Source organism: Coturnix japonica, chromosome 22, assembly GCF_001577835.2.
Source record: "Coturnix japonica isolate 7356 chromosome 22, Coturnix japonica 2.1, whole genome shotgun sequence".
Classification (NCBI taxonomy): domain Eukaryota; kingdom Metazoa; phylum Chordata; class Aves; order Galliformes; family Phasianidae; genus Coturnix; species Coturnix japonica.
The window spans coordinates 1760576-1786576 of NC_029537.1; the positions used below are offsets into that span (position 1 = coordinate 1760576).

The 26001-nt window shown below is 44.3% G+C and overlaps 1 protein-coding gene across 5 annotated transcripts in view; it reads right to left on the bottom strand.

The window, feature by feature from the left end:
- The window catches only part of PPP2R2A (protein phosphatase 2 regulatory subunit Balpha), a 34124-nt gene extending 8511 nt beyond the window's left edge, over window positions 1–25613 (bottom strand). Inside the window, exons 1-5 of one of the 5 annotated variants that reach the window (XM_015882970.2) lie at window positions 25561–25613; window positions 25046–25112; window positions 23061–23124; window positions 19905–19979; window positions 1101–1198 (exon numbers count right to left, since the gene is read on the bottom strand). In XM_015882970.2, coding sequence (XP_015738456.1) covers window positions 1101–1198; window positions 19905–19979; window positions 23061–23124; window positions 25046–25112; window positions 25561–25598 — 342 coding nt within the window. In that variant the 5' untranslated portion in view covers window positions 25599–25613. Of the gene's footprint in view, window positions 1–1100; window positions 1199–15238; window positions 15258–19904; window positions 19980–20551; window positions 20604–21879; window positions 22085–23060; window positions 23125–25045; window positions 25113–25409; window positions 25466–25560 lie in introns of those variants that run through there. The other 4 variants (XM_015882969.1, XM_015882972.2, XM_015882971.1 and 1 more) reach the window with 4 other exon arrangements.
- Between the last annotated feature and the right edge of the window lie 388 nt (window positions 25614–26001).

Genomic DNA, 26001 nt, shown 5'->3' on the forward strand with positions numbered 1-26001 from the left:
CACATACAAGAGATAACTACATTGATTCCATTTTTAGCTGAGCTTTTTTCCTCTCTAAGTTTAGTATTAGCTCAGCTATTCACTGCATAAACTTGGCAACACAAAATCTAACTTCAAACTTGCCTTCTAACATTTCCACACAAAAATAAGTAGAGGAAAAATTATTTAGTCATCTCTATTGATAAAAGCAGACTGCTTTCTCAGGTAGATTAACAGCAGACCTTATTAATACTCATATGCAAATACTGATTGCTTATTTTAGCACTTGTATCTAACTTCCAGTAGTAGAGAGATGCCAGAGCTGTTATATCCAAAGATCAGGTAATAACAAATTGGTTTTGCACTACTTTGCTGAGAAATAGAAGCAAGTCTGTGCTGGACATTACTTTCTAACTCGGGTCTCAGAACACTTGAGCATAAAGATCTGAAAGCTATTTAAGTACATGTGTAAAGAAACAAGCTTACACTCTAAAAGAAGAGATGGAGGAATTCTGTACCTGATGCAGAGATGGGATGCATCAGAGAAAGCATATCTCACAGGGGGGATAAAAAGCTGTAGTCAGTATATTTACAGCATATAAACAGAATTAAATGCATTGAGTGCAGCAACCCATAGTGTTTATATTCAGAAAGAATAATGCAGACCCACCCACAAATACCTTCTGAGGAGAAAATGTTGGTTAATTACATTGTTAATAAAAACAGAAAAGGATGTCTTAGGTCACAGCTACAAATACATCTAAGGGCAATTATTATTTCCCCATCTACAGTGCAATCTGAAATAATAATCACAGCCAAGCAGAGCACTGTAAGGTGATGAATTTCAACCTCCCAAGGTCTTCATGTGTCCTCCCTTTCCTTCCCCCACTACTTTAAACAATGTCTAAACCATAGCTGAAGGCCACAACCTTAAAATTCAACTCACTGCGAACACTGTCACAGCTTTAATTCCTTTACTCTTAAATTTCACTACCTTTCCATCACTTATTACACAAGCATACACTTTCTATGAGGCAGCCTATAAAAGCACACACCTTTCCTTTAGAAAGAGTGAATGGAAACAGAGGTAAACATCACATTTACTTTAATTAAGCACTCACCTCCTGCTCCTGTTGAAAGATGACGACTCGCCCTCCTTTGTCTCCTGTTGCTAACAACTCCCCAGAATGGTTAAATTCTACCGTAGAAATTATATCCGCTGTGTAGGGAAGAAAATAAAGGGAGAAAATAAAGCCCACAAGTTAATCATGCCTCTGTGTAACAAATAGTGAAGAAAGCTGTGACTATAAGTTAAAAAATAACAGCAATCTATGTGAATAAAGCAACTGAAGTATGAAATACAAGGAACTCCTTTAAACACACAGAAGCTACTTGTAGAAGTTCTACATTAGAAACTCAATTACCACATCAGTGAGAGTTCAGGATTTACGTAGTTACTTCTCAGAGCTGTTTTTCTACTAGGAAAGTAATGCAAGTAAAGAAACTGATTTTCAGTACGTACTGCAACACCAGTGAGAATGTGTGCATGCAGGTATTGCTGCATTTCCTCCATTCTCATAAAGGAATGGAACACAATCAACTCCCATCTGACTGCTTTTTTTTATTGAGGACTTGTGAGAGCTGCAGGGAGAAGCTCTCAGGCTGGAGACAGTCAGACCTGAGCACGTAAGGAACGCAGGGATGTGGGACAAGCAGCAAGAGTAGGATCTAAGTTTAACACAATGACTCAAAAACCTGAATACCTTTTCTGGATGAGCAAGCTTTACATTACCACCTATTTTTACGCAGAGTGCTAAAATTAAACAGCAGATAGATGTGACTTCTTTTGTCCATGTATAACATTCATCTTGTTTGTAAAGCAAAAAGATTGAAGGATTATGGACAACGTTCCAGCTCAATCACAACAACTTGTGCCCTCAAACACACTCACACTCCGCAATATTTTCCAATGCTAGAATCAGAACCCAGGCCATCTTTTGAACAACATCAGGCTGCCACTGCACTGCATTAAACTACACATACCCAGCTTTCTGCAGAAGGAGGTACTTAAGGATTTTACACATGCAATTCAGGCTGTTGCACTTCCATGCCAGTCTGTGACAGACAAGCAATGGATCCATCTTCCCTACTGGACATTTTCTTCATCCTGTGTTTCATCCTTAAAAAAGAAGTTCTGTATCTGCTCATAGATCTTAAGGCAGAACGTTGAAGAAGTGAAACATGTCAAATTTTCCTCTTATTTAATAACTAAATATAACTTACATCATTTTCCGGCTGCCTTAAACACACGGGCGGTGGCCTCTGAGGACATCAGCAAGCTGTTCTTTAATAACTGCATTACACAGCAGCTTCAAGCACCCTGTGTATCTGTCTGGGAACTGCACAAAGCAAACGCAGCCCAGACAAGCAGGCCAAACCCCACTGCACAATCCTCCAAGGTAAAAGATGCAGAGTCAGAAGCTTGGCATGAAGCTCAGCTGTGTTTGCTAATACACAGCACAGCGTGCCACATCACAAGGCACAGATGGGAGCCTATCTTCACTGCCACAATTATGTGGCATTGCTGAAACAAACAGGCTGAACTTTCTCAAGAGCACTGTGTTAAGAACAAACTTGTGTGTAGGTAAACTGAGATCCAGATCACTTGATCTGAGTGCACATCAGCATGTGCTTTTTCTGCCTACTGCTACCTGGTCCATTCATTCACATACTTGTGAACAAGAAGTGGTTTCTCACACCTGTAAGACCTGAGACTGCACAGCACTTAAACGAAGATGCGCTATTTAGCATCTACCTTCCACATGTGGCCAGCATGCAGAAAGAAGTGCAAGCCAATCTAATTTTGACTATACCACACAACACAAACCTCTTTGCTGTGATCCTCTGACAGGAGGAGACCTTAAGGACGCCATCAATTACATCAGGAAAAATAACTCACCTCTTAATACAGACAAGTTTACAAACAATGACCATTCTGAAAAGCATTCAGAAACAACACTGCCAACTTAAAACTGATCATCCAGCACTTTACCATCAGTTTAAGTATGCACACAGAAGGAGAACAGAAGTTCTCTTTGAAAACTAGCACATACATCCACAAACATATTCACCACGCCACTTTTCTGATATAATTTACTAGAAAGTTTTGCAAGGTCAAAAGCCTCAAGTTTGAAGCCTTACAATCTACAGCAAGATCAGCCAGGGAGTTTAAATGCACCTTTCGCATTTATTTCGTGATCATCCAAGCTTGAGATCAGTGATCTGCAAGTTGATGCAACTCTTACTTTGTCTGTAGGCTCACAAACCTCCAGCAGCAAAACTTCCAATGTTCACATCCCCTGCCCTCCAAAAAGCACAGCGGGCTCAGAGTGCTGACATGACTCCTGCTATCAGTTCCATGTAAAAGATATCTGCAAGGACTTGGACTAAATGTAGTATTTAGTTCAGGAAAAATGCATTCCTTTTATCAGCAATTGCAACAGGAAAAGTAATTTTCTAAGCTCGAGACACACCTACTGAATTCTATGTGCCTTTAAGCTTGGGCTGCTCCTTCTCCAAGGACAAAACAAATGTGCTAAGGAAGGAGGCAGAAGAAGGCTGCCTTACAGCAGTCCCACAGCAAGGCTGAGATGCATATTTATCCAAAGTCAGAGCTGAAGAGCAAAGCAACCGATCATGCATTTTAAATCCAATAACTCACCGTTAAGGCTATTGTATTCCCATACCTTGCTCAAAGACAGAGACAGACATCAAGGCACTGGTGTTGAACTGGGCGGATTTAATAGTGTTTGAGAATTGACAGGGGAAGCATTTCATCTTCCGCAGCGCACCGATTCGCCCGTGTGTTTTCATCTGTATTAACACCCTTGTTGCCAGATAAAATCAATGTTATCCTTTGCTTTCCAAACGGTAACAGTAATTCCCATGACAGCTACGTATAGGGCTGCCTTTAGTCTTTCGATGCTGCAATGGGCAGAGCGTGTCCAGATCACACTGCCTGCTCCCTGCCTCCTCCCTGCTGCGATGCTGTTTTTTGTTGCTGTCTCTAGGTGGGAGTCGTGCAAACACAGAGGGCTGCTCTCACTGCCCAGGAGCATTTACATGATCCCGACACAAACAGCTCCAGGGGGGAAACACCCGAGGGAGCAAATGCATGTGGTGCCCCAGCACTGCTAACATCAATGGCTTTAGGTAACAGATGCATTCCATGTTCACTGTGGATGTCACCTTAACGCCCTCCCCTTCAAATACCAGACCATCAAAGAGATCAAACCACCACAACCTTATCTGATAACCACACTCCCATACGACACAGCTCCATCAGCACTGTATGTTAAGAGACTCACACGAAGTTACGCACTACTGCCAAACTCAGCCAGCACTCTTAAGCACACTACAGAAGCTTAAGAAGGCTTCTGGTCCCCCCACCTACTGCCACACAGTGGCAGGACAGAGTCTGCTTTCTCATGAGTGCTCAAAACCTGATTTTTTTCCCCCTGATGCAGCTCCTATAAGCTGATTTCTTGCAGCTGCTTCCAAAGTTACTTTTCTTTTGCACATCACCTTTATGTTTTACAGCCAGCTCTAAGCTTTTATGTATGGCATCAGTGATGCATCTTCACTTGAAGTGTTCCAATAAAACTGTAACTACCACAAGGCACAGACAACACTTGTCTCAGAAGGAATAGCTTTGTAGTTTCCTTTCAGAGATGCAGAGACAAGAACATGGAGCTCTCCAGCTAAGACATCCACCTCCAAGTTCGGCTAATGGTTAAACCACATGTTCACAACTTGCCGTGTCAAAGGGAGCCATGCCAGAAGCCCCCAAGCAGTCCTTACCAGCAGCAGACACCTCTTGCTATGTTATCCATGGGCAGAATGCAGCCACTCAATACAAGCCTGATTTGTTCCCTAGGGGATGACAGCAATTGTGGGTTCAGAATCTTTACTCAATATTTGTTACACCAACTTCTGCTATTTTGGGCAATTCACCTTACAAGAAAACAACAGGAATGAATGCTTAGTGCTGTAACACATGAATTCAGAGGGAACTGCAGTACACTGGGACTGGGTAAATACAAGCACTTAAAGGCCAAAAAATGGAATAAAATAAGGCAGATATGGAACAAGAACAGAACCAAAATCCTGCCCATTATTAAAAGGTGGGAGCTGAGGTTGCCTCCATCTCAAACCAAAAAGTCCTCGTTTGAAAATTGTTTACAAGTGGAACCAATACCACAATGATTACTAAGGCATAAAACCCTCCAATTCTTAAGAAACACTCCCTTTTATAATTAACATTAACAAATTTCATTCTGCTATAAATGTACATAAAGCTTGAAGAGTACAAGTTGCATTTGTCTCATTAACAGGACATGAATCTTGCTCTTCTTGCAGCCGCCCTCATGCTCATGTGCCAAAGCTGAAGTGCCAAAAGAGAAACTGCTCAGTCTGGGTTTGAGTAGCAAAAAGTCCCTTAAACTCTCAAATAACCCAACTCCAAGACCCAGTGCAGAAAGGTAGAGCTGTCAGGCACAATTCAGATCACTTGAAAAACTGAAGCTTATGAAAGATGACCAGTTTAAATGAAAATAGGCAGAACACATTGTTCTAAAATTGGTGAAGAAATGTATCTGACATCAGAAATGCTGCTTCTTCCCTCTGCTTCAAAGGAAAGCAATGTTTGAAACCAGAAACTCAGTGACAGAGACCAAAAACCCCTCTCACACTTGGGAGGCCCCCCATGCTTTTCAATGAAGGTATCTGAATGCTGAAGAATAATTCAAAACTATGAGCAAACTTCCTAAGATGTCTTTTTTTTTTTGGCTGATGTTTTACCTGCAGAACAAGACAATGAAACAGCTTCACCAATTCAAACAAGCAAAAGATCCTTTAACTCAATGATTTAGGTTCCAGAAAGCCCATCGTGAGCCTAAAAAACAATTCCATATAAAAATGTTTCCAATAATAGAGTAAAAGCTGTTTTATTAGCACAGAAGAGGCTATCTATTTTAATGTACCGTGAACTTTTTATAAACTCTGCTTATAAAACATGCTTGGTAGGCAAAACGTGTCACCTACTCTACAGCAGCAAGTCAATCACTGCAGCCAACAAAGAGCGCCTTTATTCCAGCAGACCTGGAAGGTTTCTGTGCAAGTTTTTGGAATCACATTGATCTGCTGCCCCAGCAGCCAGCAAGTAAATGGGGGTGTTTACACAAGTGGAGCGATCTCCTGATGTTTCCAAGGACTGAACAAAGAATTGTAGTATTGAAATGTGTTTTGCTGCTCCTTCATTGTTTATACACCTTCCCAGTGGCTCCAAGTATTGCTTTGGGAATTTTCCACAGCGGATTGCTTACAGGTTGCAACTCTTGTCCTAAGGAGTAAAAAGACAACTTGGTAACCAGATGTGCAGGCCGTGACCTCAGTTTGCCAACCTTACGTATCGTCAAATCTGTTTTTGATCCAACTAAATATCAACTGATCAACCCAAGGATGCTTCAGAAACCATCTGGAATGGGAACACTAAGAAAGCGACTGTTAAGATTAATACTAAAGGTGCCTTGAATGGTTTGGCACTTTCTAACCAAGTGTTATTATCATGCTTATCAAGAGTCCTAATTTATTGTCTGTTATGTATCTGAAGCTAGATAGTAAAGTGTTCATCTCAAAGTGAATGGGAAAGCTGTGTAATAAAATTAAAGAAAGTTACAATAACGTATTTATGGAGAAGAAAGCTCCCAACACAACTACATGCACCAGGAAAAGCACAGAACCAAATGACAAGCAGTTTAGTACTGACAGTATAAAAAAGAACACCCTCTGCATTCCAGCCTCATCCCTAATTTATGTGTGCAGAGGGGGAAGGGAACCCCAGGATTCTGTAAAGTTACCATGACCATTTTTACTATTGACTTCATTTCCCTTTTCTTCATTCACTTTCAAGAGTGATTCTCCACACTCATCACGTCTCTCAGAAGTGACCAGGCAACAAAAGCAAAGGCAGCCAGGGGAAGGCATCTGACTGCCCAAAGTACTTCTCAGGAGTCATCCCACACTGCCTTTAAAAAGATCTTCTCTTTGCTAGGAAAGGACATTAAAAATATATTATTCTTTGAGAAACATGGGGATGGAAATATATACCAGACAAGGAAAGAAAGGGGTTGCCTTTTGTGGCCAAGCTTTTCACTGTGGTGCCATCAATGCAAGAGCCAGATGGTTGGTCCCTCCTAAGTACCAGCCTGCAACACAAAGAACACACAAAGCACCCTAACACAGAGGGGAGGGGAGTTCCTATGATCCCCAACAGACAACCAAGCTGGTTTTGTTGGCCTCCAAAACTCTGGTATATCTCCTAGCTCTCCAGGCCCTGTTATGCTCCAAATAATAAGCATATCATCATCAGTAAAAAGCTTCCCCCTCCCCAACTTCTCCATTTCTTCTCCTCTTTCCAACCACCCCAATCTTTGAAGGGAAAAAAATAAATAACACACTCTACATAACAGACAAGTCCCAGTTTAATTACATGTTTGACTTTGGATTTGAAAGCCTGCCTGATTTACTCACTGTAATCACCTATTTTACCTTTAAATTCCTACCCAGCTCCCTAAAACAAAGGCTGGACCCCTCCTCATTAAGCAGATCCCCTCCCACTGCAATGACAGCAAGATGAACTTGAACCTTGTTGGCACTGGTTTGATGTATGGCTAATAATTCTGGGATAGTTTTACTAAGCTCAACAACCAGAGAGAAAAACAACCCCGAGTCCATCTGCTCTGCACAAAAGCAGCTGCTCCTGTCTGCAAAGCAATAGCGATGACATTAAAACTGCAGAAAACAGAATGGAAGTAGAATTAAATCTCAAGTCCCTTTATAAAAGTACTACTTGTGAAATGGAATAAGAGCTGAATATACAGGTGAAATGTTTTAACAAGGTAAAAGCAAAAACAGAACAATGACTTCCATCTTGGAAACCATCTCCTTCAGATTCCTTATACTGCTGTTTTCAAACTACCCTTGTTTAAAGGCACTTCACAGAAAGCCCACCCAGTGTTCAATACAACTCAAGCTGAACAGGGAGAGGCACACTGACTGCTTTATTACTTCTGTGCCATAAACAACCGTTGTGCCTCACTGAGCTGTTGCTGTTTGTGGGTTAACATTTACGAGCATCCACAACCCCATTCACTCAGTGTTTCCCCAGCAGTTATCACTCATTTCCTTTATGTCCCACCTTCAGATGAGGCAAGATCCCAACCAACAGGCCTGCTGCAACAGCAATGACTTCTACAGATACAGAAGACACCGCAGAGAGGCATTACCATCACCTCACACTTTTGAATGCTCCACCACGTATCTCAATTATTTGATGGAGGCAAGAAGGAGAACAACCCCATCTCCAGAGCACACTGCTGGATTTGTAGGATGCCATTAAGTGAAATGCATTTCTGTCCACCTGTACAGTGAGTTTACACTTCCAACAACAGCTCCCTAGAAGTAAGAATGAGATAGAAAGGAAACATATTTAAACCTCAGCCCACTGGCTTCCTCTCCGCCTATAGAAGGAAATTCAGTGTCTCCAGCACACACAGCTCCAAGGCCCTTGTGGTGGCAGAGGGAAAACAGGACAAAGTCAAAGCAGGCTTGAAAACAGGTGGGATGGATGTGCAGCAGCACTGATGAATCACTCAGTGCTTCTTACCACTGAAAATGACATTAAAACTTTCATCTCTGTGAAATGAGTTAAAGCATTCACATTCAAATTAATACAAGCTTTGGGAAAGAACTTTTAAGGCTTGATTTAAAAGTTGATCGACCCACTATGGACCTGGTGAATAAGAGCTGCAAAAATTACTGTGAAAATCTTCTCTTACTGAACTCATAACAACAGCAGATAGAAGAATGTTCTCTCAACATAAACAAATGCAAAGCTGTTTGGTTTCCGGGTAGAAACCATTAACCCTCATCACCCTGATTAATTACTTTCTATTTTTAAACCATGAGAAAGGACATTACTGCAGCTCCTTTCAGAACACATGCATGGACATATCCCCACCTTCCACCTTCTGCACACACCTGAGCTGATCTACCCCTGTGATCCCCGAACCTTAAACTGAAGGGAAAGAAAACCTTTCTAGAGACTCTATGTTACATTATTAGCTCAGCAAATGCATTTAGAAAGACTACCATACATACACATAGGACATTTTGCTAGGAGAAAAGCTTGAGTCCAGTATTCCTTAAAATACGCCAGGAAGTGCCTATTTGCTTTTCCTATTCACACTAATTCAGGTCTATTGTTGGCTGAAACAAAGGTCTTTCAACCCTCATCACCCGTTCCCAGGACATTTGACACCGGTTTATTAATATCATAAACAGAAGAGGCACAAGTGGCACAAATCCAGACCCACTCCTGGTACCCGTCTTAAATAACCTTAGAAAGGCGGGTGAATAATCCCATCGCTCGTGGAACTACAATATTTATTCACAATTAGGAACAAGCAGTTAAAGGTCACCTTTTCTCCTTGGGCCTGTTCTGTACAGCTACTGCAATAACACGTTCCCAAGAAGCAGCTCAGGTCGGCCCACAAGCTTTCTTCAACCAGCAGCACCATTCTGCCTTCCAACAGAAGAGTAACCAATGGCAAAAATCAACATTTCAGCATATCTAAATACCAACCAGCTGCTCAACATGAAAGCTTCTGGGGGGGGGGGGTTGCTTTCCAAGTCACAAAATCCAGCTGCTGAGAGCTTCCAGCCTGTCAAGTTTGCATCTGCTTGGAGGTATACAAAGTGAAAAAGCCAACTGGGCCTCCTAGTAGGACATGCACCAATCCCAACCCACTGAAGGGAAGCTCCTCTCCTGGCAGGGCTGGGATGATCAGGATAACATTTTGGATATGTGGCTTTGGTACATAGCTCCTCACTACTGTCTCAGCATACAACAGTCACACTTAACCCAGACAAATTAACTTCCCCTGTTAGATGCAGATAAAACAAACCCAAACACCACAGAACTGATACAAGAAATGATAGTGGCTGCCATTATGGCAACAGTGCAACCCACACACAAAGCAGTTTGTAACAGCCCAGAACACTCAAATAACTAAACTCTGACTGGTTTACACACCAAAAATAAGTGGAATAAACACACGTTCCTCGGTGCTGCTGCACAGCACTTGAAAAAGTCTTTTTTTAACCCTAAGTGAAACCTGAGCTAGAATGCAAGCCCAGTAAAACACAAAGCTCATGGTTTGCTGGAAAGGAGGAGCTGGAAGTGCTACCATTCTCTGTGCCTACAGTGCATCCCTACTACTGAGGAAGCATCTAAAAAGCATCTAAAGCAATGACTAAGTGGCACAAGAAAGCACAGGGCCGCCTCCATTTTGCACCTTGTTGTTCCACGTGTTCAGTATTACAGGCACTGCACCTTCCCAGCACACACAAGTCCTTTAAAGAGGGTAATTGGACCAAGCAATAACAACCAGCCCACGCTGGTTACATTTCTAGTACTGAAACCCTATTTAGCTAACAAAACCTACACAGATTTATGAGATGCTTTCCTGGAAGATGATGACAGAAGGGTTAAGTTATATCTGTATCACACAGAATTTACAGTTTCTTGTCGTTTCTGTCCTTTATACAACCACAAGCAGATCAGGCTTTAGTTAATGATAAGGGAACTAAATGAACCCAAGCAGCAATGATCCTTGTGCATTCATGATGGAAAACCTGCAGCCCCAGAGCTCAGCTGCACTGTTACACATGCAGCTCCCCCAGCATAAGTCCTGCTTCAACCAGCACTCTGTGTTTCTAATGTAGAACAACACTGACACTCATGTTAAAACTAACATCAGGATTCCCCAACATCTTTTAAAAGAATTAGTGTTACTGAAGCTTTATTTCTGCAGAGATAAAGATAACATGCTGGCAGCGCATCCCTTTTCCAAGAACAGGCTAATTACTCCTTGTGGCAGAAGTGTTTCACTGTATTGCCAAGCTGTTTTATTTATACTTTAGCTTTCTTTGGGAACTGTTCTCAATATGCCTGGGAGGAACGAAGAATGTTCTCGAAATGTCTTACACTCAAATACCATCTAGGTCCTAAAAAAGATAGAAGTGTCAGCAGCTAAGCTGCTCCTCCCATTAAGTCATATCCAATCAACAGCACCAAGCCCCCACTCCTGCAGGAACTCCATGGGTACTTGGGCTAATTTCTATCCAAGACCAGCATGCAATTCCCACGTATAAACCTTACACGCTCCTTCACCACATGATGTTAAACATTATGAAAAAGCATCATTCAATATGGGAGGCTACGCTTTAAGCACGCGCTTCCCAGGCTGTACACTATCCCTAGATGAAGGCTTTTTACTAAGCAGTAACATTGGAAGCTGGAAGCTTTGCATTAAAGGTGGCACTAACAAGCTCCCAAAGCCTTCCCAGCCCTCTTCTATGGTTCCACCCTCATTCTGTGATGACGGCTGATAAACAGGTTTGATAAGCAGGGACTGAGTGTAACACCGCAGAGCACACTGCTCAGAGCACAGATTTCACAAGGGCTGAGCTCACATTCAAGCTCTTTGACTCCATTTAAATGAAGTTCTCTGCTTGTTAAAATATTTAGTAGCAACAGGCCTAGGGGGACAGCAGCCCTGTGAACCAGGTGAATCACTGAACTATTTACTCACCTCTCCAAGCTAAGATGGTTTAGAAGCTTCTCCTCAACACAAGAAGGTATCTTACTCAAGACAGCTTGCACCAATTAGAACAGAACACGCCTGCACCAAATTGCCCTTATGTTACTTATCCAAGGCTATGTTCACTCAGATCTGCACTACAAAGCGATCTACGTATTAATTCACATAACCAAATACCCATTCAGCACAAAATGTTAAAAGGATCCTTTAATTTAGGTGGCTGCTCTTAGAAAGAATCAATTGTTTCTACTTCATGCCGTATTTACTTACTCCATGGCATTTGATGGTGTAATTGGGTTTTTTTGATTCAAGTACTGGAAGGCCACAATGAGGCCTCCCCGCAGCCTTCTCCAAGCTAAACAAACCCAGATCCCTCAACCTTTCTTCATATGAGAGGTGCTCCAGCCTTCTTATCATCTTATTGTCCCTCCTCTGGATCTGCTCAATGAGCTCTATGTCCTTGCATTGTTCTGAGCCCCTGCTCACAATCCATGGAGGCATCCATTCCTCACCTCCATCACAGCACCCACACCGCAGCACCAGCCTCCAACACAAGCCAAGCAGTCCCCTCGGAAGACCTTACTTCAGATATTTTCAGGAGCTTGTTTGTGTTCCGAAGTAGTGCAGAGCTATTTATGGAAAAAAGTCTGCTGGAATCGCAGCCAGAATTTCAATAGGCTGCAGAGCACAGAAAAGCCAGCGGTTCGTTCTCTGTTTGCAAATAACAATATATTTGGAAATAACATGCCACGCTATTGTTCTGCTTGGATATAACAGAAGCCTCTGGGCAATGCCCTTCTTGATTTGTCACTGAGAATGCCACGGTGAAGAACATGGGAGTATCCCGATTTTCTCTTTGCTGAAGCCATTACAGAACACACACAGCAAGTTTGCAGCATGTTAGGAAAATATCAGGAGCTGACAGTGCTTTTCAGAAGGGGCTACTGGAACTCTGCAGCCTGGATGGCATTTTTGTTTAGCAGCAAGCAATTCCTGGAAACTATCGTGCTGTTTCGAGCTATTCCCATGCATTGTTTGACCAAAGCTTTTATTTCAGGGAAAAAAAGCCAAGGCCATGAATTCCTATGGCTTTTCATCTTCAAGTATCACACTGCAGAATGCAAGAAACCTCTGCCCATCAGACATGTCCACTGCATCCCACCAAGGAAGGAGAATAAAGGCAAGATAATAAGAAAACCACCCTCCCCCCCTTCCATTATGGCCGGCAAGGGAGGCAAACATGCAGGTGAATGCCAGGCAATGAGCATGAGGAGCTGGTTCAAAAGAACAGGAATTATATGGCACCAAACAACTTCTACTTTTTAGTAAGGCTTCTTAAAAAAGGATCTCAACACATACACAGAAAGGTTATAAGGCAGAGGAGGGCTGTGCATATGATCTTCCCTTGCTGACTTCCTCATAGAGACAACAGCCAGCAAGGAGGGCAGGTGAAGCCAGAAGTCCTCCTATATGGGCTGTACTCCTATTCCATCATTTTCCACCCTCCCCCCAATCACCACGCTTAATCCTCGCACAGGAACACTGAGTAACAGAACAGAGGTGACCTCAGAGCACAGTCATAGACAACAATTTAGCTCAGAGATTTTCAGGAACAGCAGAGGGATGGCGATGTTATACAAGCAAGCAGGTGTGGTATCCCCAGGTTTGGGATGAGCTTCCTCACATCAGGCTCCAGGGAACCAGCAGTGACACGTGCACCATGCAACGTTCTGGTACTGAAATGCTGCCTGCTTCTCTTTGCCAGAGACAAAACTACTGGGTTAAGCACAGCACACATCCACAAACAGCACCAAGTTAATCCTTCCAAAAGGGGCTGCTGTAGAATGAAGATGTTCCCATATGGAATGCATGCTTCAGCCTCCAGAAGCAGCTGCCACCTCTATGACAGTGAGCCTGGAGGTGAGGATTCATAGAGCATTAGGGCTAACTATTCATCCCATTCCCAGGCCACATTTCAATACAAATGAGCTCAAGATTAATCATTCTAAGTGACCCCATACGTGATGCACCAAACACTACCTGGATTTCAGTTTCATAAGGAGAAGGTCCAGCAACTCTCAGAGTCTGTCAAAATCATGATCACAGTTAAAAGGAATATATTTTAATGAATTGATTTTGTCAAATATACACAGTTCTATTTCCTCAGCTTTTCAAAGCCACGCAGCATAAACCGTGTGCCTGGACAGCACTCAATTCCCAGAGCTGCAATACAAGGCACGACAGCCAAAAGCACAAAGGGAAACATATCCACATAGAGATGGACTTCCCAGGTATGCAGAATGCATTCTCTTACAACACAACTCTTAAATCCTCTCTTCCTGACCCTGATTTTCTTTTCCCTCCACAATTAGATGTAAGCCTATCTGCCAGAGGGGTGAACACATGACCCCAATAGGCCGAGCTCCTTAATGGTGCTATCACTTGTGGATTGCTGGGAGGAAAATACATTTGTCCAAAGGATGTCTGACCACGTTAATAATTTCTCCTCCAGTGCTTACCAAAAGCACGAGAAGTTGGAAGAGAAAAGCTCACAGCTACTTCTATTTCTGTAACCAAATCACAGCCACACACAGAAACCTCCAGTAATCACCTTTAGTAACGCTATCAACATATACTAATAACAACCCCTGATGTCTTGGTTGCTCTCTGTACTACAAATACTTGTAAGTATTTATGGTACTGTTTATTATGAATCAAAGAAAGGTCTGGAAAATACCCTTAAAGCCAACCCTGATTCTGGTGCCATCACTAACTGATGTTTTCTCTGGGGGTGATACAGGACACTGAAGGTTTAACTGCATGCAGGGCAGCCTCTTTCTACAGCATCTACACATAAGACAATACATTAATTTAGATGAAGGAAAAAACCCCAAACAAAGGATCAGTTTTTCAAATCATATTAAGAGCGATGAGACACAGTAAGAGAAGATTATCATTTGTTAGATTATCTAAAGTGCTTTACTGTAAAGCAATCAGTAAGTAATCCAGCTCCCAATTAACTGCTATTCTTTTCTAGGAGAAACTAAACCATACTGATAACAAGACAGCTTGAGAAAACAACCAAACAACAAAGCTAATGACAATGCCGAACAAGTCGAGCACGGCTTCTCTTTTCACACACTGCTTGTGCAGATGCTGGAGGAAAAATATCTGTTTTATGAATACCAGTAATGCTGTTCTGCAGCAGAACTGACACCCCAGTGATGATGGCATTGCACACGTGTGTTGCTGGGTGTGCACTCAGTGCAAAGCAGCTTGACCACTGGTGTGTCCCTCTCTCCACACCAGGCAGTTCTGCACCCCCAGCCCTTCAGGCACATCTTCATCTCCCTCTCACTGCACTGTCACTGTCTGCACACCCACCACCCACCTATTGTATCAGACTGAACTAAAATACCAGCCTGGGATCTCTACCACAGCAGTGGTATTTCATATATTTATTGCTGGCCTTCAAACAGCACAAAGCACATCACAAACAGCAAAATTCTAAGTCCCTTTTTGTTCATTTAGTTTACCATTTGTAGCAGCACAGCACTTGAAGATCAGCGTCTTGTACTGACTGGACTTAAAATCCTATAAGGATACTGACTCTCTTCCAGAGTTACTCCTCTTCCTTGAGCTTCTTGATCTCTTCACACTACGCTGTCACAAGCAAACAGCATTGAGAACCAGAGCAGGGTTCAGTTCAGCTGAGAAAGAATCCAGTCAAAAGCACAATTTGAAGCATTTTTCAGCTGGATCAGCTTCCCAGGCGAGTTCATTGTGCAGTTACATGAATGCTGGTGCCAGCAAAGTGGGAAGGAGTGCCTCTTCAAGCAGAAACGCTGCCAAACATGTAGCCATGGCCTAAATAGGCAAGTCAGAAGACAGCAGGGGAAAAAAGAAAGGCAAACAGCAAAGCTAGGAACACCCAGCTCTTAACTCTTACATCAGTGCTGCATCTGCCAGAAGCTCTCCTGATTTTAGCTCTCTCCTGCACACATTCTATATAGCTACAGCCATCACAGAAGCCCGCTGTGAGGGCACGAGTAACCAAAACAGAAGCTTTAGGATGCACCTTTCAAATTCAAAGCTACAGAGCTGATCATGAGCTGTAATCCAGCAGGGCACCCCCAGACAGCAGAGCTGCACTCCTTTGTATAACCCCTGTGTGATGGCCTGATCATTAACCGCTTTGCCTCCTACTGCATCAGTGCCCATTACAGAAAAGCCTAACCACTGCTTCTATAACAACACTATTGTGTTTCTTCTGTGACTGCTGCCCACAAGCTCAGCTGGGTAGAAGCCCTCCTTCTCATGTGATCCCAGCAACATCCTTCTATCCAGAGGTCAGTTAGCAGCTAAGCCAACAGTACAGGACACACCACAGCAAGGCAGGTCACAGCCATCCTCTTTATACACAGAGGTTCTGCAGCTCTAACTTCCAGTGCTAACAGATGTGACTTGACTAAGAGAAAGTTTTCTGATAAGGCAAGAGAAGACAGTGAACTTCACAAGGTGCTGAACTGCTCTTTTATAGCAGTTCTCATTCCTGACTTCAGTTTTCCTCACTGTTAATGGCAGCTATTTTGGTGTACTGAAGGCAAACTGAAGCAATAAGCGCCCACAGCTGCTCTGCAATTTTGAAGTCAGCCAAAAATAAACACAAAACTACATCTGAAAGTTCTAACGTACCTAGAATCAAACAGAGAAAACATTCACAAACAAGAGAAATGCAGAGCCTTGTTCTTATCTCTGACCCCATGCAACATGTCCAGGGACAGAAACATAAGAGATTTCATCTGTTCATCACGTCACCAACTGCAACAGACTGCAGCACCGTTGTGACTATAAAGAAACACAAATGAAGTGACAGATTAACAAAGAAGCATAGAACAGTGCACAGCATCAGAGCCAGCAGCACCCATAACTCCTGCAGGGGCACCAAGGAGTTAAACAACTTGTCAAAGAGATGTGGAATCACTCAGGGCCAAAGCTTAGGACTTAAGTTCCTGGCTTCCAGCCTTGGATGGAGACTATCAGACTTTTACGTATCTTTGGATTACACTTGAAAGAACATTTAGATAGAGCAGCTTGACTCTTTTCCCTCTGCCAAGTAATTAAACAAATTTGACTTAATTTGTTCTGAAGTATGAACTCATTCCATTAAGCCAGCGTTCAGTTTTCAGGCAGTCTAAACTTACAGTTCCTAAGTTGTTTCCAACCAGAGCTGCCATCATTACTGTACCTTAGAGAACTTAACAGAAGAACAAAAACAAACTACATGACAAAGAAACAGCAGAAAAATCTCCTGTTTTTTCCTGCAGCCATTCCCACAAAGGAACCTTCTAATAAAATACGGCAGTGTCTCCTTTTGAGCACTTCTGACTTACCTGCAGTGATGGAACCAAAGGGGACGACCTCACGCATTACAGGTGCTTTGAACACCCTGACACTGATCTGAGAACAATCACTGCTCTCACCACCAGAACAGTTCTGCCTCATCTCGTGTTCTATCAGCTCTGGAAGATCCAGAACCAGGACAAGATGAGTGCATCTGCTGTAGGACTGAGCTTCAGCAAGACAAACAAAGCAGAGAAACGAGGAAGGCTTCTGTGGAGCAAAGAATCTGCTGTTTGAGAAGCAGAGAGCAGAAGCCATGATCCATATGCACTGAGAGGCACATCCTCTTCACTGCTCCTCATGGAACCATACCCCTTCCAGCTGCCAAGCCTTTGCCAAAGCAGAGCGGCACAGGAAGGCCCCACTTCTGTCTTCATTCAACAGGCTTTAGTAACGGCTTCCCCTTTCTTTTCCTTCCATCCTCACCATCTCTCAAAGAAACACCGTCACATCCACCTACCACACTGTAAAGCCAGAAAATTAACAAGTGTCTCATGATAGTTTGTGCTTCAGCCATCAAACACCAACTCAGAAGGATCCACTGTGACCAAAGCACCTGAAGAGCTGTAGGTGCTCCCACTGCTGTACTCACACCTGAATCAGATGTGCTGGAAGCTGAAATAGCAACATTCTTCACAAACTTTATTAACTTGCTATTATCACTGTATTATAAGAAGCACTGCTCTCCATTCACTTATTTCTAGGCAACGTTTCAGGGAGACCACTGGGTTAAACTCCACTGCTTGCTGCAATTAAGTAGATGCAGTTTTCTTGATTGACACTCCCCAGTTTATGTTAACTTACGTTAACTTTTCTATTTAAACATCCTAACATTCTATTGAGAACAGGAAGAAAACAGGCAGGGAAACTCCTTCCAACCCTGGTACTACCCTCAGCAAACTGGCACTGCCCTCACTCATCGGGCAAGCAGAGCCCACACTCATTAGCTTGCAGACCACATTGGCTAAAGGACCATTGAAGTTTCAGACAGCACCGTTTTCTTAAGGTTTGGCCATGGAGCTTGCCAGAAGAAAGCAGACAGTGGGGTGGGAAAAAGGCCACAGCAGACTCAGAGCCACTGACAATTTGTCTGCTGGTATTCTGAAGGAGGACCAGAAGCATGCAAAACTGCTGTTCTAATTCCACGAGGCTTCATCTTATTCAAGCAAGTCTAACTTAAAGCCAGAAACCTAACTTAGAAAAGGAAAAGGTTGAAGTTTTAGCTTGATACATCATTAACCTTTTCAATGTATAAAGCATAGTAGGAACTCCAAACATTGCATGGAAGGTAAAACTGCATTACAGTTACAACAGCTGGCTTCCTACAAACTTCAACAAGCAACCTGAGACCCAAATAACCAGGAAGAGCTCAGAAGAGCTCCTAAAGATCCATTACAACCAACTATAACCCCACCTCTGAGACCCCATCCCAGGATGCAGACACACATCAGATATCCTGCAGTACAGTGAGGCTTTGGGGAGTCACCCCTCATGGTGCAAAGCAGAAGGCCCTACAGCAGCTAAGGACAAACTGCTTCCTGACTCCTGCCTTTCCACATCCCCATAAAAGCCACTACCCGTAGCTCATTGCTATTACACGCAGTCAACGTGTCTGTTTTAATGAAGAATTATTTGCAAGCATCTGCCACACAACCGTAATTCTTCCCAAAATTTGCACCTTGAGGATTTAGCTTGACGTGCAATTAAAAATAAAGGTTAGAGAATTTAAACTCGATCAAAGGAAATATTTACTACTTTTAACAGTAGTTCACAGCTCATGCCTTAAAATATACTTCCTCAAAAGCTCCTAAAATAAGCTTTAAAATAAAGTTGTTTTCTTGCTTCCAAAGTCCATCCTTCAGCTCACAAAGCGACAGCAGCATTTTAAAGCTCCTTGTTTGCCACGTGTTGCAGCCAATATATAAAATCAGACTCTTGTTTTCTGCCTCAAGTTCATCTCGATCACACATCGAATGGGGAAATAAAGGGAACTGCAGCTATTGCTCTTCTAAACCCAACGTTCATCTCACTTGTCGGCAAGCCAGAGCAAAAGAGTAACCAACTCCTGATCTTACAGGTCATACCATGCCAACAGGAACCTGTGGCCAAATGCATTTACAAGTCCATAACTATCTCAAAGCAAAGGGAAAAGCAGAAGTGTTGCCCACCACCACGACTACCCAAACAGCACGCAGGACTCCTCCAAGGATGGCCAAGCAAATAAGAGCAAGCACATTTCTTGTAGTCACTAAGATGGCTGCTTCTGATTGTAAGAGATGACATTTGTCACTGCCAGCACTGCTGTGGTGTTATATATATGTCATAATATGCAATTTCCATGTTGTTTCTAACACACAACTCCCCCTCCAGCTTTGAGGTAAGCAAGCAGACACAAATACTTTGATTTCATCCTCCTCTGGTTAACAGAAGTTGGGAAGACTGAGGAAAAATAATCACTCTATCAAATGCTTGGATCATCAAAGAACACCAATATTAATTAACTGCTACACCACTTCCCTGTGGGATGCAAGGATCACGGTCCAGGTTAGGAACAGCAAAAGCTGAGTGATGGGGAACCTGAACTGTTAGGGAAGACAACTACAGGTGGACACTCCTGAAGGCTGAATGGAGTCCTTCAAAGCACGAAGAGAACCCTGCTGGTGTAGCCTGATCCTGAATCGAATGCCCTGAATGCACATATGTGACTTGGGCCCTTATGTTTGAGATTGGGAAGATCTTAATCAAAGAGCAGCTATAAGAAGCCAGGGGAAAAAGGATAATCTGAAAGATCTCTCTTACCTTCTGCTACATCATCATCCACAGCGCCTTTCACCTGAGAAAAACACCACTGAACGTCATTTCCTCCTCCAGCTCCTGAAAAAAAAACACAATACAAAAAATGAGACCCCCCACCGCAACAGGAGCCGCCGACTCGAAGCTTTCAGACAACACCGCGCACACCCACTTCCTCAGCAGCAGCGAGGTCGGCACAGCCACCCCTCCCCACCTTTTCCCTTTACAGATATTGTTTTTGTCCTCAGCACTTTGCTGGCGTCCACCAAAGCAGCGTTAGCGGCAGAAGTGGATGGGAGCAGCTCATGGGGCTCGTACTGCTGGCACCAAACCCCAAAGCATCTTATTACACACAGAGCTGCTTCCCACTTTAGAAATCAAAGCCCTCTCTCCCAGCACACACAAAACCTGGTTGGGAAGCAGAAAAAGCTCTGAATGTGCAGAATATTTCAATAGAGAGAAACCAAGCGTGCCATTCATTCCCTCCCTTTCCAAAAGCCCCCCGAGCTGAACTTAAATACTGAAGGCTAAAGGAAATAATTCTACCAGGAACGAAAGCAATTATCAGCTTAAAAATAGAGGTGAATAAAAAGCAAAGCAGCAAATCCAAGTAGAAAAGCAAAGCAGCGATAGGAAGCAATGAGCTGTAATACCATAAAACACAGAGCGGAGAGAAAACTTGAGGAACATCCCTGCCCCGGCGGGAGGCGGCGATTCATTTGAAACCCCGAACCAAAACACGGCACAAAAAGAAAACCACCACCCATTTCTCTTTTACATCGACTTGTGAGCAAATCACCGCCGGGCTGAGGACATACAGGAAGGGGCTGACACGGGCCTGCCCTGCTGCCTCACTATTTGTGGTCCGGCCTTTTCATTTTAGGGCAAAGCCAATGTCAAAATGGAACTTTCCCTCGACGCGGTTTCAAGCGGGATGAGCAACAGATGGCAGCGATATGTTAATCCAAAGGGCTGCTGCCGTTCTCAACATGTAGAAGGGACTGCACCCCTCTCCTATACCCATCCATGGGAAGGATGGAAGGAGATAAAGAGGTGGGAACCTGAAGCCCAAATACAACCCAGGGCTTCTGTGGGGGTGCTGAATGTAACCCATGAGTGCTTGCAGCTCGCTCTGCTTTCCTTCCTGAAGGATTACAGCAAAGCAAAGCACACAGCTGGACCTGGTGAGGGCTCCAACAGCACTCAGCAATGCCAGAGATGCCAAAACGCCTTTAAGCAACGATGGAACTGCAAAAATACCCCCCCAAAGAGCCCCCCACCCCCACACAACCCGCTCTCCTCCTCCTCCTCTCCAACCCTCTTCCTCCGTCATTCCACGCTGCCATGGTGCCTGCTGCTAAAAAGGTGACGGGCTTGGAAAGAGAAATCAATCACTGCCCTCCATGCATGATGGCGAAAGGCCGCCTTCCAAACGGCTACGTCCAACCGTGCCGTTTTCTCCATTTATTTTTAAGAAAACAACAAAAAAAGAGGAAGGAGGAGATTGGAGGGGGGGGGGGAAGCCCAGCACAAACCCGCTGGAAGGGCGATGCAACCTGCAGGAGAAGGAACGCGTTCCTAAAAGCAGCCTGCCAGGAAAAGTGAGGAGGAAGAAGGAGGAAGAAGAGAATCCCTCATTGCACGAGCAAAGCTCCGGGATGCAAGATGGAAAGCGACGAGAAGGGACGCACCGAAAAGCCCGTGTTCCCTAATTACAGCCCCTCATTTATAAAGCTGCGGGGACCCCCCATCGCTCGGGGGTAACTTCCCAATCTCCCCCCATCCCCCTCCATGCCCGGCGCTCCCCTCGTGCCATTTTCACGCAGGGCCGACTGCTGAAGCTGGAGACCGACCAGGCGCTCCCCAACCCGGGGGCGGCTCCACCGTCTACAGCCCAGACCGCCCCCACCCCGGGGGCAGCAGCCCCACCTGCGCCCCCCTCCACCCCGCAGCAGCAGCAGCAGCCGCCCCTACCCCTTACCTGCCATGTTGGGCTCGCGAGAGCGGCCGCTGCGTGTCGGTCGGGCTCGGCGCTACGCGGCGGTGCCGCCGGTGCCGCGCTCGGGGCGGCCGCGGGGGGCGGATGGCGGCGGATGGTGGCGGGGGTGCGGCCGAGCTCCGCTCCTGGGGCTGCCCCCGATCCGCTCCTCGTTCCGGCCCACCCCCCCCCCTCAAGGCAGCTCTACTTTCAAAATGGCGCCGGGCGAGATGGGGCTGACATCACCCGGAGGGGGGCGGTGGGGGCGGAATGGGGCGGGGCGGTACAAGGCGGCTTCCGTAGTGTATGTCCGTGTGCTTCGCTCATTCATTCCTATTCTCCATCCCATCTTTACTTTCAGGCTCTGATTTCACCCAGGAAATCATTGCCCTTCCCAGCTCGGAGCCATTTTTATCCGCCTTCCACTTCGCAGATCCCCCTACACCCACCTGTCCCGTAATTAACACACAGCACTGCAGCCATCACTTCACCACCGTCTATTTAAGATCCCAGAATGACCCGGGTTGGAAGGGACCTTAAGGATCATGTAGTTCCAACCCCCCAATCTCAATCATAACCTCATCAGTTCACAGATATCTGTGCCAATGCTGCCAAGCAGGGCCATGAACCTCCAAATCTATTAGCCCAGGTTGCCCATCCAACCTTGCCTTGAATACCTCCAGATACAAAGCACCCACAGCCTGTCTGGATTTGAGCCCATTGAGCATCCCTAAAGAAGCTCCCCCTTTGCTGACAATAGCAGGACACGGGGAAATGGTTTTAAGTTAAAAGAGGGAAGATTTAGGTTGGATGTTAGTGGGAAGTTCTTTACTAGGACAGTGGTTAGGCCCTGGAACAGGCTGCCCAGGGAGGTTGTGGATGCCCCGTCCTTAGAGGTGTTCAAGGCCAGGTTGGATGGGGCCATGGGCAATCTGATCTAGTAAAGGTGTATGTTTGGTGGCCCTGCCAGGCAGGGGGGGTTGGAACTACATGATCTTTGAGGTCCCTTCCAACCCGGGTCATTCTGTGGTGCACATCAGAAACCCAGAACCAGTCCAGCTTGCAGGAGAAAAGCATCTTTATCAATGCATCCCTCTAAGGCCACGCATACAAATCAAACAGTTCTTGGGAAGAAAAAGCAATGTTGGGAACGCAGCATGTAAACGGGTGTTCTTTCAACTCACCTAAGTTTGGGAATATCTGGAGCCACATATTTTGCTTAGTCCATTTTGAGAGCAATGCAGAAACCTGGAGAGAAGCAAGTATGTTGGAAAGCATTCACAACCAAGAGCTCCTCCTGGACTATCATGGTGCTCAGAGCCTTCCCTTAACACATGGCCCACGTCTTCCAGAACTCAGGATCAAATGCACTCAACTCTACAGATCTGTGTATTCACTGTACTCCAGACCTGGCACAGAAGCTGCCATCCCTCGTGCTTCAGGATGCCTTAAAGCCATCCTCACCCCTACACAGAAGGGAACAGTTCCAAGCGAAGCCCCATTGCATTCTGTATTACTACTACAGAACTTGGCCCTTGTAGCAGAACGGGCGTTGTTGCAAAGGACTTGCAATTAGCACTGTAATATAAATTAACGAAGCTTTAGCACATACCTTATAATTAGAACAAAGTCCTTCTTATAAAAGACTTAATATCACGCTGCCAGAACGAAGGATCGTAATTCCAAACGTTTCAGGTTTTTGTTTTGAGCTAACTGAGCTATAGAACATAACGGAGTATAATAAATAATTAACATTAAATCACAGCCACAGTAATTAGTAAGACATCTTGGGAATCACAGCCTTTGCTCGCTTGCTAATTCAGACAGACACACATTCACGATAGCATTAATGGCTGGGGCACATTAACAGCAGCATTTTGCAGCTCTGCTTGGAAGTTTGTAAGCACATACAGAGGTTTATAAGCACATACAGAGGACCCTTGAAACCAAAATGTGACCAATGGCCAATTAAAAGCTACACATTCATATCAAATCGCTGATCAAACAACTACAGCCCCAGGAACTCTTGGGGTCACCCGTCCATTTCGTATCTGCTTGGCTTTCCTAGCAATTTGACCCATTAGACAAGACTATAATGAATTACAACAGCTCATATTAGGAATAAAAGGAGTAATCATCACCAAAGTTATCGCTGGAATTGAGTAATAGCTGGGTTCACTGCAAGTTAACATCAGGGCGATGCGATTCATTCCTGCAGCACGATCTTTGGGGCTTCGTATGGCCTGAGCACTAAGTATCTCAGCAAAAGGGGTTTCTTCATTTCATGCCTCTACGCATGAAGCCACTTAATTAACAGCCATTATCAAAACTGTGCCCTGCCTTTAATACTACCAGGTGGAGGTTCATGCTCACAAGAGGTCAGGCAGCCCCTGCTTTGTGATAAGCAAGCGGCTCATGCCATCTCCAAAGCGTCAACGTTATTGGATTAAAGCTCTGCTATAACAAGGGGAAGCCTCAGCTTTCTCTTTCAGGAATCACAAAGGCTTTTCTTCCTTGACTTTGGTCTGGTTCAAGCAAGCTGAAAGACTAATTAGACTTGGAAAGAATTTCATGCACTCATTAAAGTTGTAGTTTGCAAGACCGGTTTAAAACCAGCTCTGAACTTGATCTGTTTAGAGCAGGTTTAGGTTATAATGCCTGAAACCACCATTTGCAAAATACTGGTTTAATGGATTATTTAAGCCCAATTTGTAGAGGATTTGGACACCTGAATTTTGGCAGGAGATTCGTTTTTCAAGAGTGAAGAATTGAAGGCAAGAATGCAAGGAAAGCAGGGCTTCTGGGGAGGAAAAATGGCCCTGGAAGTAGTGGGCAGCAAAACAAGTGTGTTTTAATTAGGAGGGCTTGTTTGCGAGGGTAGGAGGCATCTCAGTATCTTCTAATTATAAAGACTAATAAAAGAGATGGCTAACTTGACATCCATACAAAAGTTGCATTCTTACCATCTTTAATTTTCTCACTAGGTTTTGATTGGCTGTGGTTACTGCTATGGGAAGATGAATCTGACCACAAAATAAAGGACTTACGATGGGAAATGAGCTTGAAACTGAAAGCACGGCTACAGGGCAAGATAGGGGATGCACCTGAAGGAGGCCTAGTCCTTATCATCTATTAGGAGGGATTAACAAAGCATGTAGTTCAGGATCACCTGGAACCTCTTCAGCTTCAAATCTTCCACCTCAGGGTGATTTGATCTTAACCCAGAGCTCTGAAACCTGTTAGCAGCAGAAAACAGACCACGTAAACAAGAAAAGAAGAGCAGAGCAAAACAGAGACATTAAACCAAGCACCAAGAAACACAAAGCGAGATATTCAGGAAGCGCTTTAGTCTGATAAGAGCAGTTGCACACCTGACTGCAATGCAAAGAAAAGACCTTTCCCTACTGGGAATACTCTCAGCAGAGCTGCTCTGTGCCCAAGGGCAGAGCTGCCATAGTCCTTCCCAGCTCCAGTTTTCACTGCTGATGCAGAGAATCTCCATCCTTCAGCCTGAAAATACACTTTCTTCGTACCTCTTCTGAAGATGTTCCCAAGCAGATAAATCCAAACACATAGGACTCAAAAACTATTAGCTTGGCTGCTAGAAGAAAGATGGTTAACGATCCTCAAGCTTGGAATCTGTTAAGGTAGACAGAATGAGCACAGCAATAAAGTAATCCTTACAAAAACACAGTTTCCAGGGAAAACACCACTTTGTGCATAGACTTAACTGAGAATCTGCTGCATCACCCAGAAGCACAAAGCAGCTCCCAGGTAAGAAAGGCTTTGCTCACCACCACCTTAATGAGGCACAAGGCAGGAAGGGGAGGAGCTGAGACAAGAAACCTGAAGGCCATTGCATTGTTTTATGTTTCTTTCCTTTTTTCAATCTATTTTTTTTAACCTCTAAACCTCCTGACCTATATGCTGAAGTGTTTATTTTGGGTGGAGGGTTGCAGTGGTGTTGAGGGAACAGAATTGCTCAGTCCTTACTAATAAACTTAAATAGGTGATGTAAGTAATAGCCTCAGAAACCTCTATGAAACAAATCCCCTTAACAAAAGCAGGAAGCTAAAGCAAGTGTGTTACAAACATTGCTGTCTATGGGATTTCCCTGTTAGGTTT